Consider the following 16927-nt stretch of genomic DNA (forward strand, 5'->3'; position numbering starts at 1 on the left):
GCCAGTGTATTTTTTTTTTTTTTTTTGGCTGCGCTGTGTCTTCATTGCTGTGCACGGGCTCTCTCTAGTTGCAGCAAGTGAGGGTTACTGTTCGTTGGGGTGTGAGGGCTTCTCATTGCCATAGCTTCTTTTGTTGCAGAGCACAGGCTCTAGTGCTCAGGCTTCAGTAGTCACAGGATTGAGGCCTCTAGAGCCCAGGTTCAGTAGCTGGGGCCAACGGCCTTAGTTGCTCCAAAGCATGTGGAATATTCCCGGACCAGGGATAGAACTCGTTTCTCCTGCATTGGCAGGCAGATTCTTATCTACTGTGTCACCAGGGAAGTCTGAGGACCAGTGAATTTTTGCAAAGGTAGTTGTTGAGAGAAAATTTGCTAATGTTTGGAACCACCAGTATTTTGAGTGCTCTAAAAGTGAAACAGATTATATTTTGTCCAGAGGGCAGTGGGTAAATAGAGAAAATAAAGGGCGTAGGGCTGACAATTTTAGACAGGTCAAGAGGCACTGTGGGAAATGGTTGGGGAGGAGGTCTCCACTGGAGTGAAGGCAAGAAGATTAATAAGAACCTGTGGCAGTAATTCCTGCCACAGATAGGACTGGTTGAACTGGGGTAAGAGAACTGAACCAACTGGAAAGATCTTGTAGGAAAGGAAAAATAATTTTCCCTCTATTCTCTGAGTTCTTGGCTGAGACCTTTGTAATGAGACAGCTTAACCACAGAAACAAAAATGGAAGTTTATTAACATGTATATCTCACATACACATGGGAGATACCCAGGGAAAAATCAGTAACTCCCAGAGGTGGCCGAAAATACCTGCTTAAATACTTCCTTCAGCTAATGACGAAAGAAAAGTGAGGAGGCCAGATATGGGAAAGCCGTCAGGAAAAAGCACCGAAAGCAAGGTTTATTAAGCAAATCTTAGTTATTTCACAGGAAGTCTCCTGTAAATTAGTCATCCTTCTGTACAAAGAGGGCGACACCCTTACCAATGTAGATTTAGTTTATAAAAATTTCCCCTACAAAAGGGTAACTTTTCTGTTTTCAAAACGTCTACTTTTTCTCAAAATAATCAGCTTAAAACAACCCTATGCCAAAACAGCATATTTTGGGGTGGCATATTCTGCTTTCAGTCTCTTAAGAAATAGAAGCCATGGGAGGCAAATGTGAAGAATAAAGCTAGGATGACATCTAGGTTTCTGGCTTTGGCACCCATGGAGATGAGAAACACGATGGGGGCAGAACTGGGGAAAGATGAGGGACAAGCACAATTTTGGATCGAGTCTTAAGTGTCTGTGGGACATATGGAGAGAGATCGCCAGGAGCCAGGTCTGGAGTTAAAGAGGGGGCTGAGTTGAAAAGATACGTGGGAATTACAGGAGTAAAGGAGGCGGGCGGTAGTGCTCAGAGACAGGCTGTAGAGCCAGAGCACGCGGGCACAGAAACTGCTTTCGGGCTTTGCGCAGGGTTGGAGGCCAAGGCTCAGCGGAAGAGCGCGGCGTTCAGGCCCGCCCACCGACGGAACCTCACCCATAGCGCCTGCGTTTGGCACACACTGGTCCTTCCCGCCCCGACTTGCGAAGCATTCTGGGAGCGGAAGCCCGCTTTGAGCGCCGAGCGTGTTGGGAGGTGCAGTTTAAGAGAGGCGCAGAATGCTTCGCAAGTCATGGCACTGGTCACTTAAAGGGCAGATCCAAAAAGCGATGATGCTCCCGGGGCAGAGTGCCCCTCCGGCGGCGGCACGGGGTGCCCCGGGCCGCATCCCCTCTCCGCAGAGCATGACACTTCCACGCCTCCACGATCTGTTCCACCTGCAAGGGATGCGAATCACCGCGGAGTCCCGCAGTGCCCATCTTACCCCGCAGACCCTGGACCACGCCCCACTCGCCTCCCCCAACACGATCCGAGACGTGTTCCCCGCGTCCGCACCGGGATGAGCGGCTCCCGCCGGTTCTGTTCTTCCAGGGCGCTCAGCTCTGCCGGAGCCAGCAAGGCCAGTCTCAGCTCCCGCACCACCGGGGCCGCCACCTCGGCCACAGGCCGCTCTAGCACCGCCTGCGGACGTCAGCACTGAACCTGAGCGGGCAGGGGCACCTGCCCAACCGCCTGCTCTCCTGGTTCCTGCAGCTAGAGCCTCTTTCAGCACCCCTACTTCCCACTCCCTTCAGCCCCTGCTCACCGCGCCCACGCGCGCCCAACTCCGGGCTGCGAGGACCAGCTCGGCCTCGTCCACACACAGCTTGTCGCTACGCAGCAGGGGCAGCAACGCGGGCGCGGACAGCTCCAGGAAACCACGGGTCCGGAGGGTCTCCTATGGGTCCGCGATTGGGTCAGGGAGGAGCAGAACAAGGGGTGTGGGCTGGGGAGTATGCAGTGGGGAGTACCTGGCTGTGGGCCTCAATGAAAGCCACACAACGCTCCTGCAGCTGTCCCAGGCCAAAGGTTACAGCAACCTGAGAGCAGAATGAAGGAGGTCAGGTTGGACATGGAGAGGCCGGGCAGCCCGGCCCTCCACACCAGAACCTCCTGCAAGCCTGTCCAGCAACACCCACCTGCAGGGCCTCGCAAACCAGCTCCACGTCCAGTGCCTTCACCACAAACTCCAGGCACAGCTGGGAACAGAAACGAAGGTGGGCTGTGCCCAGATGTCCCTGTTCCAAGGCCCCAGCCCCAGGCCAGAAACAGTGAACAGCCTTGGAGCAGTGAGCCACCCAGGCTACTAGCAGCCCCAGGCCTACGCAGACCTCCCAGGCCAAGGGAGGCGGGGAATCACAAGGCCTGAGACTAGGAATAGCAAAGCCAAGCCCAGCAGCCCACCTTTTAGTACATTCCTCACTAATCAGACTAGATAAGAGCCATGTGAAAATTCCACTCTCCTTTTCTTTCAAGACACTTAACTTTTTCCACACTTTTCTCTGAACTCAAAGATACTATTTTAACCAGAAACTTGAATTCATCTGTGATATCTCCCTCTCACCCCCGACTTCCAGAAAAGCCCTGGGTAATGCCAGTTCACAGGGTCAAACCAGCCAATCCTAAAGGGAATCAACCCTGAATATTCACTGGAAGGACTGATGTCAAAGCCAAAACTCCAATACTTTGGCCACCTGATGTAAAGAACAGACTCACTGGAAAAGACCCTGATGCTGGGAAAGATTGAGGGCAGGAGAAGGGGGAGACTGAGGATGAGATGGTTGGATGGCATCAGTGACTCAATGGACATGAGTTTGAGCAAGCTCGGAGATAATGAAGGACAGGGACGTCTGCTGTGCTGCAGTCCATGGGGTTGCAAAGAGTCAGACACGACTGAGCCACTGAACAACAACACCGGTTGCTAGTGCAACCTCAATTTCTACAGCAACTGACCTGTAAACAGTGCCAGTTCCACTTCTCTCAAAGGCAGGCATTTCTCTCCTGGGCAACCACTGCCACCCCTGTCCCTATGGGACTGGTGAGCCCTTCCCATGGCTCCCAATCCCTTCTCTTCTTAGCTTCCAAATCCTCACTACCTGAAACCTCCACTGAAACTCCACTGCCCTCTGGGTAAAGGAAGTCCAAATTCTTGAAGGTCCTACAGGAACCAGCTCCTGGCACCCTCTCCAATCTCATTTCCTCTCTTCCTTTCACACTCTTAGTCCTCTTAGTCTAGCTACACTAAATGTCTCACCAGTTCTTTTTGTGCCTCTGTGACTAGAATACCATCTTTCCTCTCCCCGCTGAACAAAAATCTTACCTATTCTACCGGATGCAACACAAATGTTTCCTTCTCCAGGAAGTATTCCCCTCTTCTCCTTCGTGGTGAGACTAGAGAGACTCTCTGTACAGTCTCAGCACCATATGCCCTTCTCTGTCCACTTCTTATGCCACTGGGTTAAGCGTTTTTCTTGTGCCTCTCTTTGAAGAACAGGGATCGAGGCTAGCTTATCCTGGTATCTACACCCCCATATGCCCCCACAGGGCACACATATCCTTTTGCGCATAGGCACGCATCAATGCGTGTTTATATAGAGATACCCATACTTCTTTCTGTACTGGTGCACATTCCTCTCCAGGTTAGCGGGTGTGTGAGGCAGGGTGTGAACCGCGCCCATAAGAGGCAGGGGAAAGGAGACGGCTGCCCATGAACCCACCTCTCGAAGTTCCTCCAGCCCATACTCCACAGCCGCTGTCAACACCTCGAGCACCTGCAGAGTGGGTGGTTGGCATGGTAGAAGAGAGTCTTCCTGCCCCTCAGCCACCCAGAACTTGCCCACCCAGACCCTTGCCCAGTGGGCTCACAGAGTGGCGTTGCAGCTTGGCACTGTTGGTATACAGAAACTCCAGCACTGCCAGGAAGGCCTCAGCTGGCACGGTACTCAGCACCACAGGGCTAGGCACCCCAGGGCCTGGCTCTGAGCTCAGAAGTCGCTGGAAGAAGTTGCATCTACACGCCAGCAAGCACCGGTGGGCAAACACCTCCTGCCGTTCTTGACCGACCACAAAGCGAACATCACTGTGGGAGAGGAGGGCAGAGCGCCAGAAACAAGAGGCTAGAGTCTCTGTGTAACTCTGGACTTTGCCTTTGCCCTCTCTGGGCCTCCGTTTCCTTATCTGCCATATAAGAGGCAGTCCCTCTAGCAAAAGGTCTGGGTCACACAGGCCGGGCTCTAAACACAGCTCCAGCTAGGCAAGAGAAGCCTAGGGAAGAGATTTCTGACCTCCTGCCTCTCAGGTGTCTCATCCCTGAAATGAGATGCTCATCCCAAACCCTAGGGTGGCTAACATTAGGTGGCTATGTTTGATCACTGAGGGGGCACCAGGGCTGAAACAAGATCAATCCCAATGTCCCTCTCCTCCCCAGCCTGTGACTCTGGTGAAGGGAAACTCTTTTTGGCTTCTCCAGACTGCAAACTCAGCCTTTTCAGCCTCCTCCAGACAGGAGGGGGGAGGAGGAGGGTGTGGAGGGCACTGACTGCAAACAGACACGTCAGTGATGCACTATCATGGGGCCAGACCACATTTTCCATTTTCATGATCACTTCCGGCCCCAGCTGCTGGGCCTCTGAACAGCACAGTGGGTAAGGGACAGATGATGAAGCCTGAGCTTCCTGGAGCCTTCTAGGCTCAGGTCCAAGGCCTGGGGGGCAGGTGGGCGGCGGGGGCGGGGGTGGGGGGGCGGTCCACTGCTCAGACCAGACTGCGACGCCCAAAGCAGTAGGGTTACAGAAATCGCCAACCTGTGGGAGGACCCCAGCTCTGAAGCGGTGGAGACAGAAAGCTGCATTCTGGTTCCTCTGACCGGCCCTGCCCCTGTACTTGGTCCCCGGTTACAGACACTACAGGCAGTGAGCCCCAGGCAGTGCGCCTGAACTACTTCCTGTCTGTGACTCTGGCTCAATCTCTTGAGCTTTGTTCCCCTTATAAGTCCCCAGTTCCCAGAATAGGATTGTCTGCTCCTCTGCCTCCCCAGGGAAGCACTCAAGTTACACTCCATTTCTCAGGATCCAGAGGGCAGAGGGCTTTTCTCTGCCAGGAGCCCAAGATCCAAAAAAGGAAGGCCTTTCCCTGAAGTCACATAGCTGCTCTGAGCACTAGTCCCCACTACCCCCACCTCTGGCTCTCAGGCTATCACAGATACTGCGTGATCAGTAGCCATCCTCTACACTCCACTTCCCCAGGCTGAGTTCACCCGGGAGGAGGGTCAAGTCCTAATTCTCCACTTCCTCTGTACTCAGATTCCTCAGAGTCATGGGTCCCAGCAGAGCCAGTTAGGGAAAACCCACAGACAGGTGCCCCTCTCACCTGTATAAGGGGTTGTTGACGAGGCTCCGGAGTGCTGTGGAAAAAGGCGCGGCCTCCCCATGCACAACCAGTCCTGGGGTCTCCATGTGTGGGGCAGGGGACTAAGCAGGAGGAACAGCCTAGGAGGCTTGTTACGTGTGGGAGAGACAGTACATGGAAGGAGCAGGAGGCCTGGCTGAGCCCTAGAGCTGGTGAAGAGCTAGAAAGGCCTGAGAGGGAGGGGTAAGAGATCCAGAGGCCTGTTTGCTGAGAAGCTAAAGTTTAGGAATGAGGCAGGAGAGGCCCAGAAGGCATCAGCGGCCAGTGGAAGAGGCTAGAGGCTTGGGGACTCAGGGAGGGGACCGAGAGAGGCCGAGGTGGAGCAGACTGGACTGGGGAGGAGAGGCTGGCTGCGGATGAGGCCCCAGCTGGGAGCCTGCCCAGGCAGCGCTGGGGTGGGAAGCCTGTGGGTTTCCACGGAAACTAGAGCCCGGCCAGAGAGGAGGCCCCGCCCAGCTCCCACAGGCCCAGGGAAAACTTCAGCCCTAGAGGGGCCCTAAGCAGAGTTGGAGGGTCTTAGCATCCTGGCCCTTGCCTGTCCAGGGTTCAGAGTTCAAATTTCCTGCCCCTCTCTCCCCTCCCCCTACAAGCATACAGGTTAAGCAGACCTGAAGAACTCCCATTAACAGGGAAAGTCCTTGTCCCCGTGGACCATTTTCAGGGTCCAGAGCTGGCTTGTTTGGGAGGTGGCAGTCCTGGGCCTCCCAGAGAGGGGTCAAGTGAGGAGGTGTCAACACTGACAGAGGCATCATGGTCTCTGGTGTCCCTGAAGTGCAACCACAGTGCGGGTTGGGGCAGTCTGGGCACTAGGGCACACAAGGTGTGGACAGCGGGGGCTAGGGCCAGGACACTTAAAAGTTAGGTCAGCAGGATTCACTGAGGAGTGAAGTCATCACTGTTGCATCAGATCTGAGTTCCAATGGGTCTCCCTTCCCCCTCCCCCAGCCCAGAACTGAGGAAGTCATCCAAGCCCCACCCTAGCTGTATACAAGGAACGGAAATGTTTGTCCTAATTGAGGCTGATGGGGAGACGATAGGCCCATGACGTGCTCCTTCCTGTAGGCCCGGATCCTGATTCCTGAGCAGACACCCCAGCAGCCTCAGGGTTTCCCCATATCCCAGGCCTCTGCAACTTGCTCACAAGTAGAGAGCCAGCCTTCACAAGGGGAGAAATGGACAGTGGCTCAAGAGCCCTGGGGTAGGGGGACACCTTTCTGACCAGAGCCCCCTCTACATCTGCCCCTTCACTCACACTTGTATGCCCTTAGGCTCTAACCCCCTGTTGATCCCCCTCCCCTGATGACTCAGCCACCCAGCATTCAACACATGCTTACAGTAACACTCCCAGGTTAAGCTGGAGCCAGGACTGGTGAGAGGGAACCAGGAAGAGGAGTGAGTGCTTGCCCAGCAACCCAGGGCAACTCCACAACACAGGCAAGGGGCCCTTACCCTCCTACCTGCCGGTCAGGCCAGCCGGGCAAGGGCTGTTAGGAGAGCACCTGGAGGACACAGCTGCAGGTGGCTCAGGTGCCTAAGGAGTTTGGGGCAGAGGGCAGCCCTCCCAGAACTGACTCTGGAGGTAGGGCTGGAAGCCAAAAACAGGCTGGAAGGACCATCCTGAGTCACTAGCCCCAGGCTCTGCCAGACACCCTAAGAGCAGGGATGGGGTGGAGGATGGCTGGATTCAAGACTCAAGGGGGCTAGAAGGATCTGTGGGCTGAAGGAGCTGGATCTGTCTGTCCCTCCCTCTGGTTAGGGGGTGGAGGCGCCACTGTCTAGGCGCAGGCAGAGGGCAGATACATCCGTTTCTGCTGGTGAGTCAGATGGAGGGGAGGTGTACTTGGAGCTCATTTTTCTAACGTCCATAGTGCTCAGGTGAAGTGGAGCTCAGGGGGTAGGGAGAGAGAGATGATACTCTGAGCAGCGTCCATTCCCTTGTTGTCCCTAACAGCCCTTAACGCTCTAAGCACCCAGGAATCCACGCAGCTGGGAACTATTTGATTCACCGGTCCGAAAAACACAGGTAAGGAGGGATTAGAGGGTAAAAACTCATCACTAAGTAAGAGACTAGATGGTGTACAAAGACAGCTAGTGAGGGCCACCCCATCCAAGTGTGGGTCTTCCAGCCGGCAGGTCCATGGCTGGCAGGCCTGTGGCCCCCGGACGCCAGGAGGAGGAGGCCAAAGATCATGGGCTGAAACTATCAGCAGCGCGGCCTCTAGGCCACCTGCCCAGCATTGATGAAACCCGACCAGCTGGCCTGGGCCCGGCCTCCCGCCGTGGCTCCGTCCTAGGTCCGGTCTTGTCCTTTTCACGCCGCAACTCACTGGCTGGGCCAAGTGCAGGCCCTGGGGGTCGACGCCCATCCCTGGGCCCCGTGCCCCCTCTAGGCTCGCGAGTCAGCTTCTCTGGCTTGCCCCTGGCACCCGCCCGCCGGATGGCACCCTCGTACCGCACGGAGCCGGCGCCGGGGGAGCGCTGGGAGACTGCGCGCGCACAGCAGGCCCTGGAGGCAGCGTTGGCCGAGGGACTGCGGGACGCATGCTACTCAGGCGCGGAGGCCGGGCGGCTGGCGCAGGAGCTGTGCGAGCTGGTGCGCAGGCGCCTGCGCGAGCTCAGCCCGCCGCGCTACAAGCTGGTGTGCAGCGTGGTGCTGGGGCAGCGCGCGGGCCAGGGCGTCCGCGTGGTCAGCCGCGCGCTCTGGGACGCCGCGTGCGACGGGTTGGCCTCGGCTGCCGTCACCAACGCCTCGCTCTTCGCCGTGGCCACGGTCCACGGACTCTACTGCGAGTGAGGAGGCCCTCGAGTTCTGCAAAAACGGTTTATTATCCCAGAAGGAGGCCCTTCGTGGGGCTCACATCCCAATAAATAAATGTCAATAAATAAAAGTGGTCCATAAATAACGCCCCCTAGTGGGGGGCTAAGGCTCAGGCTTTTCTTGGAGAAGGGGTGGGAGGCCGCCTCCAACCCCAGTAAAGCTGGTCCCTGATTCCCTGGGGGATTCGGCCCGGAGCCCCCAGTGAGGCACCAAAGGAACAGGGAGGGCCACAAAGGCGAGGGCCAGAGCCTGAGAGGCACAGACCTCAGGCCTGAGGGCTTGAGAGGTGGCCGGGCCTGCAGACTCTGGCCTAGACCGGGCAGCGGTCCCGGAGCAGGCGCAGAGCATAGTGAAGCCGCTGCCGCAGATCTGGGGAGCAGCCCAGCTGCTGAAGGTGGGAAGCGAGGTAAGTACAAGCACTGCGATTGCGGGCCACGAAAGTCACAAGGAGGGGCTCCCAGCCACTGAGGATCAGCTTGGTGTGGTCTCCGTAGAAGTTCACCTGTGCACAGGAGGGCGGCACTGATCAGGGCCTAGGGCCCAGATCGTTTCCTCCCCAGCACCCTGGACCTCCCAGTCCTCACCCCCAACTCCAGGCGGAGCTCTTACCTGAATGGTGCCATCACTAAAAAGCATGAGTAGGGCCTGATCGGTCTTGACCCACTGCAGTAGGAGTGGGGGCACAGGCACCTCCACCTCTTCCACACTGGGCAGATCTCCACCCTGGGAACAGGGGCCAGTCACTTGTCTGACACCAGTCAGTCCTCTCCCTATTCATGTCTCCCTTAGAGGGTCAGCTTCTAGCTTCAACACCCACCCCACTGTCCACCTACCCCCAAAGGGGACTAGGAGGGGATCAGGATGTGTTAGTCCTGAATGTACCACCCCACCCCCACCCCCACCCCAGACCCAGTCCACAAACCTTCATGAGGCGCTGCTCCATGTAGGAGGCGAAATACTTCAGGACACCCAGCTGAGGCTGCAGAGCCCGAGGCACGGCACCCACAGAGAAGGAGAAGTGCTTAGTGCTGGTGGGGTTGTAGTGCACAGTCCTGGAGGAAGCAGACAGACCCCCTCCTCAGAGACTGCAGGACCAGGAGCCCAGGAACACACACCAAGTTGCAGCACCGCTGAGTACAGAGGCCTGGATACAAGGCACCCCATGATAGCACTTACTTTCTGTTGGCCGACAGGGCCATGTGTGTGCCGTTGTTGAAGAGCACAGCCACACGGCGGCTGGACAATTGATACCCAAAGCCAAACTTGTTGGAGTAGTCAACCCACTTGCTGACCCACACCAGAGGTTCTGGTTGTGCCAGGGGAGCTGGGTTCTGTTCAGCTGTCATAGAAGAGGTAGGAATGAGGACTTGTTCCTGGCTTCCCAGTAAAAGGACTCCCACCACCATTCACACATGCCAGGCCCCAGCCTCACCTGGGGGCATGAAGGCCAGGCAGTTTCTCAGAGCACAGAGGGCTGACTCCACCACTGTGGCCACAGTCAGACCTTCTTCAAACCCTAAAGGGAACAGGGCACTGAGAATTAGGCAATAATCCCACAAGCCCTAGACAATGACTCTCCACCCACCCCTTCCCTCAGGGCTTGGACTCAGCCCCCGCAACCTTGAGCACCCGTCACCCTCCTGGTGGCTCACCATCTCCACTGCTTGCCAGCGTCCCACGGGGTGAACTGTCTTCAGGTGCTGTCTCTACCAGGCTGAGGGGGGCTGGACCTGAAGCTGCTGGAGCCTGGAGAGTTGGGTAGGGGAAAGGAGTGAGACAGGCCCCGAAATCCAGATCCTTGAGAGTCCATGGCTCGCCCTGCCCTGGCACCCCGGGCACCCCAGGTCACCCTGCCTGACCGATGAGACACAGCCAATTAGGCCACCACGAGGCTAGATGCTTCACCAGCCTCTTTTATCCCAGGCTTCCTGCAGCTGCGAGGGTGGGGGTGAGTCAGGGGAACACCATCCACGTAAGCACCTCACCTCGGGCCTGGCATCCTGATGGCCAATGGACGTCCGAGTGAGGCCATTCACCAAACAGGAGACCTCGTCCCGCTCCTCCGGACGGTTCTTATCTGGGTGGGGGTAGATAGAACCCTCAGAATCCTGCCCAGACCCCCTGCTTCCCGAAGAGATGACACAGTTAGGTGTAGCCAAGTGCCTGTGTAATGCATGCTATCCCCAGGGGTCCCCAGGGACCCTACACTCACACCCCCACATGTATGTGACAAGCCCCCTGCTGCTCTGTACCCTCAAATCCACTGATGTCTCGGACTTACTCTTATTCTTCTTTCTCCCAAAGAGGCTCTTGGTAACTTTGACAAACAGAATCCTAGCTGGGTTAAGGGGTGTCAGGTCTGGGACTGTCACACAGCTGCTGACAGGGAGCCGGTCCGGGGTGTAGCCCTGAGGAGAGAAAGCATGTGAGCAGAGAAGAGCAGCCCAGGGGTCCTGTCACCTGCTCCCAATTCAATCTCTGGGGAATCTGCAGACTGGCTGTGTCTGGGGCGCCACAAACCTTGGTAAAGAAGTCGTGGCGCAGGATCTGGTCAATTGAGGGGCGGTCTTGGGGTGAAGCTCGAAGGATGGCGGCCAGGAGCTGCCGGGCAGGCAATGAGAGGCTGGCAGGCAGCGTGTAGTGAACCTGCTTGATGCAGCGGTACGTCTCCTTCAGGTCAACGGTCTCAAAGGGGGGACTCCCACATAGCAGCGTGTACCTGTGGGGCAGAGAAAAGGTGGTCAGGAGTGAAGTGGAACATAGGCCTCCCAGGCACCCTCTGTGTACACATCACCCTGGCACTCACATGACACAGCCCAGGGACCACACATCTGCCTCCGGGCCGTGGCCTTGTCTCTGCAGCACTTCTGGGGCCACATAGTTGGGGGTACCACAGATGGTCCTGACAGGGGATAGGGAGGAGGAGAGGGCAAGGTTCAGAGGCAGCCTGCCTGGCCCCTCATCCCTGCCCCCACTGAGAGTCCAGACAAAGCAGCTGCCTGTCACCAAAGGCCAGAGAACTCCTGTTTGTTCTGAGACAATGGAGCCGGGGATGGCAGCTGAGTCCCTGCCCACCCGCCTGGCCCAGCTGCTCAGCGACTCTGCAGGACTGGGGAGTTCCTGACCCCTAACCCAGCCCCTCCTCCAGGTCAACAGAGGGTACATCACTGATGCCTTCCTCCTTCCCCTACTCCCACCACAGGTGGTCACCTCCTGTGGTCTGTGCTGTACACACTAACATCAACTGTCACACCCCCCATGAACACTACTGCCACACATGCTGTGTTACACTCCCAGTCCTCATGGCCACAGCAGGGTTTTCTGACACAGAGTGTCATGTCCACCATCTCCACACTCAGTCTGTCTCACACACACACTGCTTATGTCACCATCCACACTCACACGCAGGACTGGTCATACCTTCAAGAATCCTTACACCCCATCCATCTTAAGGACTCAGACACCCATAGGACCAGCAGCCTCTCCACCATTCCCAGGAACCAAGGCTGCCACCGCCACGTTCACACACACACACACACCCACACACACCACCCTCCCATCAATCACACGGTCACATCAGGCAATCATCGTGCCTCCTACAGATATATACTCAGTGTCTGTCACTCACGTCATCTGTGTCACACAGACTGTGGCCATCCCCCCCGCCCCCACCCAAACACTCACTTCTTCCTATGCTCTGGGGGCTCCAACCGGGTTGCCAGTCCAAAATCCCCCATCTTCAGTTCCATGTTTTCAGTGATAAAAAAATTTCCTGAACAGGGGCGGAGAAATGTGTCAGACGCCTTTTTCTCTGCCTCCCCAGCCCCCCATCCTGTTGGCCCAGGAGTCTCACCTAGCTTGAGGTCCCGGTGCAAGATGCCCCGCTGGTGCAAGTACTTGAGTCCGGAAAGGATCTGCCGAAGGTAGTAGCGCACCTCTGGCTCCAACAGGGTGTGCCGGGCCTTCCAGATGTGGGCCAGGGACTGCAGAGAGCGGCGGCCTCAGCCCCTCGTCCGCCCTCCCCGACCCTCCCTCCGTGTGCTCGCCAAGGAAGAACAGGGCTCCAACTTTGGGTCTTAAGGTCCCTACTCCCTCCCCTACCTCTACCATCCCTCACCTTTCGGCTGCAGAGCTCCAGGAAAATGTATATGTTGTCAGCATCCTCAAAGTGGTGCGAGAAACGCACGATGTGGCGGTGCTGCAGGCCGCGGTGCAGCTCAATCTCGTTTAGGATCTGCAGTGGCGGCGGGGGGTTACCATCCGTCAAGGGCTCCCTCGTCACCGTTCCCACCCCACCCGTCGCCCGTTGGGCCTGGGCCCTGGCTCACCTTCTCACGCTGATGCGGCTTGGTAATGCGGCTCTGCGAGATGACTTTGACCGCGTAGGCATTGCCGGTCTCTGTGTCAGTGGCCTCGTAGCAGCGGGCAAAGCCCCCCTATAAGGAGAAGGCATCAGGCAGGTCTGGCCCGCAGACGTCCCCATGCCGAGGCCAAACGGCCCCGCCCCGCTCCACGAGGGCAAAGAAGTCGGCAGGGCTCCCCTACCCTCGCTGGCACCACTCCTCAGCTCACCTTGCCCAACAGGCGGCCTTTGAAGTAGGTGCGGCCGCTCCGCGGGTCGGTGATGAGGCGCCCAGGGTCCGGTGCCGGAGTCTCGGCCAGCACCTCTGGCTCAGATCCAGGCTTGGGACTTCCAGGCGGCCCGGGTCCGGCCGGGGGCGCTGGCGGGGCGGCCGCACGAGGGAAGGGTCGCGGGGACAAGAAGCCGGCCGCGGGCTCCATGCGGGCGGTGCGGCGCAGCGCCGGCCAGGCTAATTTCTGGGTTCCGCCAGGCCCAGACGGCGCGAGGCGCTGCCAGGATTTGCTACGCCGCGCTCGCGCCCCAGGGAGCCCAGCGTTTTTATCAATGAACGCCTGCCCCCTCCCCGGCGTCTCATCATTAAGAGCCCGCCCCCTTCATGCGAGTCACCGAGAAGCCACGCCCCTCATCAGGCCTTACGTCAAGAAGAAGCTCCTCCTCCCACCCGCGCACCCAGAGGCTAAGCCTACTGCTCCCGCCTTCAAGACGCAGCCATACTGCTAGTCACCATGTGGGTGGCCATCAGGATGTAAGAGCCAGATTTGTCCCTGCCCTCCTACCTCGTCCTGGTGACTGAGAGTCCCTCTAATGGGGGTCCTTTCGCCCCCCATCCTTGGGGGCTTATGCTGAAGTCCGAGGGTGCCTGGGCGTATGGGGAGTCTCCTCAGCAACTAGATGGACCACCATTCCAACCTGGAGGGCAGAAGCAGGGACGCCGCTCACTTTTGCCCGAGTTGGTCACCAACCCTTTAAGTGCGCGAGAATTTGCGTTCGTCCCACGCTCTTGACCAGAGACCGCAGGTCCAGGCCAGTGCTGCCCCCTTTAGGGGCTGAGAGGAATTGCATACTCGCAGCTGGGCTTGCCTGGAGTGGGGAGTGTGGGTGGAAGCCTGAGCTCCTATGCTGAGTCTTGAGATCAAACAGCCAGGCATTCAAGGCTTTCGTAAAGGGCTAGGTCACATCTTCTGCTACCCCTACACCCACACCCTTAAGGGGCAGATCTCATGTTCTGGAGGGGTGCCTATTCTCTTTCCCTGAAAACATCCACTGCCCTGCGTCCACAGCCAGAGGCCAGAAAGTGAAGAATGGTACTTGTATTTTCTTAAATCTAGCAAAGGACAATTGGGCAGGTGGTCCTGGGGCCACCTGAACCCCTAAACCTCTGGTCCATGCCCACCTTTCACAGGGCCGGAGACAGAGAGATGGGGCCTTTTTAAATTTATTTACTTAATTGAAGTATAGTTGATTTACAATGTTGTATAATTTCTATTGTACAGCAAAGTGACTATGTTACACGTATATCAATACATCCATTCTTTGTCATATTCTTTTCCATTATGGTTTATCACAGGATATTCAACATAGTTTCCTGCGCTATAACAGTAGGACTGCACTGTTTTTCTATTCTATGTGTAATAGTTTGCATCTGCTAATCTCAAACTCCCAACCCATCTCCCCCTTGGCAACCACAAGTCTGTTTTCTATGTCTGCGAGTCTATTTCTGTTTCATAGGTAAGTTTGCATCATATTTTAGATTCCACATATAAATGATATATGGAATTTGTCTTTCTCTTTCTGGTATGATAATTTCTAGATTCATCCATATTGCTGCTGCTGCTAAGTCGCTTCAGTTGTGTCCGACTCTGTGCGACCCCATAGACGGCAGCCCACCAGGCTCCCCTGTCCCTGGGATTCTCCAGGCAAGAACACTGGAGTGGGTTGCCATTTCCTTCTCCAATGCAGGAAAGTGAAAAGTGAAAGTGAAGTTGCTCAGCCGTGTCCGACCCTTAGCGACCCCATGGACTGCAGCCCACCAGGCTCCTCCGTCCATGGGATTTTCCAGGCAAGAGTACTGGAGTGGGGTGCCACTGCATTATTTCATTCTTTTTATGGCTGAGCAGTAGTCCACTGTATATTTGTGCCACATCTTTTTCCATTCATCTGTCAGTGGACATATATGTTGTTTCCATGTCTTGGACATTGTAAATAGTGTTGCAGTGAACATTAAGGTGCATGTATCTTTTTTAATTAGAATTTTCTCTGGATATATACCTAGGAGTAGGATTGCTGGATCACATGGCGACTCTATTTTTAGTTTTTCGAGGAACATCCATACTGTTTTCCATAGTGGCTGCACCAAGTTACATTCCCACCAACAGTTTAAGGTGTTTCTCTTTTATCCACACCCTCTCCAGCATTTTTTATTATAGAGTTCTAAACGATGGCCATTCTGACCCACATGAGGTGGTAAAGAGGTGGAGTCTTAAACCCTCTGGATCCCAGGATCACAGGCTTCTTCCTGGCCTTGACCTTTCGCCTTTCTGTGCTCACTCTGTACCATCCAATCACTTATTAACCTATTCAGTCCTCAAAGATCTGAGAGCCCTTGGTCAGTGACCAAGCACTGTGTGTAAAAGGTTGGTCAATGTTGCAGCCCTCATTTAGTTTACATTCTGCTTAATGGAAACAGACAATAGGCAAAAATATAAACAAAGTAATTGCAGGCTGTGAAAAGTGCTGTGAAGGAAGTAAACAGGAGAGTAACCAAAGAGCTTACTTTAGAAAGAGTGGCCAAGAAAGTCAACAAATATTTATTTAGTATTCGATTGCTGTCAGTTTTATCTCCCAAATATCTCTGAAATCTATGCAGTTCACTCCATGTTCCCCAAGCACCCTAATCTGGGTCATAGTCTCTCAAATCAGGATTACTGCTGCAGCACCTTCCTGGTCTCCATTTCATCTTCCCACCATATGACCATCCCATCCCATCCCTCACTAGGCCCACAAAAGTCTACTTCTCTAACTTTGTCTTCCATGTCCCCTGAATGGAGAACCAAACCAGCCTGAAACGTGGAGAAATATTAGTAGCTCAGATGAACGAGAGGGAGAGAGAGAGGGTGTGGGCAGGAAGGCCTTAAGTGCCATCCTCAGGAGTTTGGTCTTTATTCTATAGGTCAACACTTTTCCAGATGGGGAGATGGTAGAGGTAAGGCCAGGAAAAGCAAATCCAAAGGGGAAATGGGGCTGAGGATGTATAGTTTGATAAAGCTATTCGATATTGCCATTTTGTTTTGGAAACTAAACCAAAATGCCTTTGTATGAGTTTTCTAGGGTTGTCATAACAACATTACTACAGACTAGGTGACTTACACAACAGAAATTTATTTTCTCATACTTCCAGAGGCTGGAAGGTCAAGATCAAGGTATTGACAAGGTTGATTTCTTCTGAGGCCTCTCTTGGTTTGTAAATGGCAGTCTCCCTTTGACGTCGCATGATCTTTTTTCCCCTCCTTGGGATTGAACCAGTGCCCACAGCAATAGCAGTGTAGACTCTTGTCTGAACCACAGGGAAGTCCACATGATCTTTTTCTGTGTGTCCTAATCACATCTTCTCTTAAAGACATCAGTCAGATAAGATTAGGGTCTACCTGAGGACCTTGTTTTAACCTACTTACCTCTTTAAAGGTCCTATCTCCAAATATAGTCACATTCTAAGGTATTGGGGGTTAGCAGAAGTCAAAACTCTCCCCATCTTAGGTTTTCATACAGGGCTCTTTATTTTCAGTTTTGTATTTTTTATTGGTAGGCTTTATTTTTTTAAGAATGGTTTTGGATTTTTCAGAAAAATTGAGCAGGTAGTGCAGAGTTGCCATATACTCTCCCACATGCCCCCCTCACACACACACAGAGTTTCCTTTATTATTATCATCTTAT

The 16927-nt window shown here is 55.0% G+C and overlaps 3 protein-coding genes across 7 annotated transcripts; 1 reads left to right on the forward strand and 2 right to left on the reverse strand.

Annotated features, from left to right (window-relative positions):
* Positions 1–712: 712 nt before the first annotated feature.
* Positions 713–6256, reverse strand: BTBD19 (BTB domain containing 19). Of its 2 annotated transcripts, XM_061413129.1 has the most exons (8): positions 5778–6255; positions 4275–4488; positions 4127–4180; positions 2549–2608; positions 2381–2449; positions 2176–2307; positions 1926–2051; positions 713–1807 (listed from the first exon to the last, which is right to left on the reverse strand). In XM_061413129.1, exons 1-8 carry the CDS (start codon positions 5861–5863, stop codon positions 1673–1675), a joined length of 876 nt encoding a protein of 291 aa, XP_061269113.1. In that variant the 5' UTR covers positions 5864–6255; the 3' UTR covers positions 713–1672. The 2 variants fall into 2 exon arrangements, with proteins under 2 accessions (XP_061269113.1, XP_061269115.1); XM_061413131.1 differs by lacking the exon at positions 4127–4180 and having other exon boundaries at positions 5778–6256.
* A 64-nt stretch (positions 6257–6320) lies between these two features.
* Positions 6321–8719, forward strand: DYNLT4 (dynein light chain Tctex-type 4). Of its 3 annotated transcripts, none has more exons than XM_061413138.1 (3): positions 6770–7343; positions 7768–7839; positions 7943–8719. In XM_061413138.1, exon 3 carries the CDS (start codon positions 7954–7956, stop codon positions 8608–8610), a length of 657 nt encoding a protein of 218 aa, XP_061269122.1. In that variant the 5' UTR covers positions 6770–7343; positions 7768–7839; positions 7943–7953; the 3' UTR covers positions 8611–8719. The 3 variants fall into 3 exon arrangements, with proteins under 3 accessions (XP_061269123.1, XP_061269122.1, XP_061269121.1); XM_061413137.1 differs by having other exon boundaries at positions 6771–7395; XM_061413139.1 differs by having other exon boundaries at positions 6321–7395; positions 7768–8719.
* PLK3 (polo like kinase 3) lies at positions 8624–14003 on the reverse strand. 2 transcript variants are annotated; one of them, XM_061413087.1, is made up of 15 exons: positions 13207–14001; positions 12963–13070; positions 12752–12868; positions 12488–12617; positions 12319–12406; positions 11441–11536; positions 11155–11353; positions 10916–11042; positions 10620–10711; positions 10287–10380; positions 10067–10150; positions 9811–9973; positions 9557–9686; positions 9244–9357; positions 8624–9136 (listed from the first exon to the last, which is right to left on the reverse strand). In XM_061413087.1, exons 1-15 carry the CDS (start codon positions 13414–13416, stop codon positions 8945–8947), a joined length of 1944 nt encoding a protein of 647 aa, XP_061269071.1. In that variant the 5' UTR covers positions 13417–14001; the 3' UTR covers positions 8624–8944. The 2 variants fall into 2 exon arrangements, with proteins under 2 accessions (XP_061269071.1, XP_061269072.1); XM_061413088.1 differs by lacking the exon at positions 11441–11536 and having other exon boundaries at positions 13207–14003.
* Positions 14004–16927: the final 2924 nt, after the last annotated feature.

Source organism: Bos javanicus, chromosome 3, assembly GCF_032452875.1.
Source record: "Bos javanicus breed banteng chromosome 3, ARS-OSU_banteng_1.0, whole genome shotgun sequence".
Classification (NCBI taxonomy): domain Eukaryota; kingdom Metazoa; phylum Chordata; class Mammalia; order Artiodactyla; family Bovidae; genus Bos; species Bos javanicus.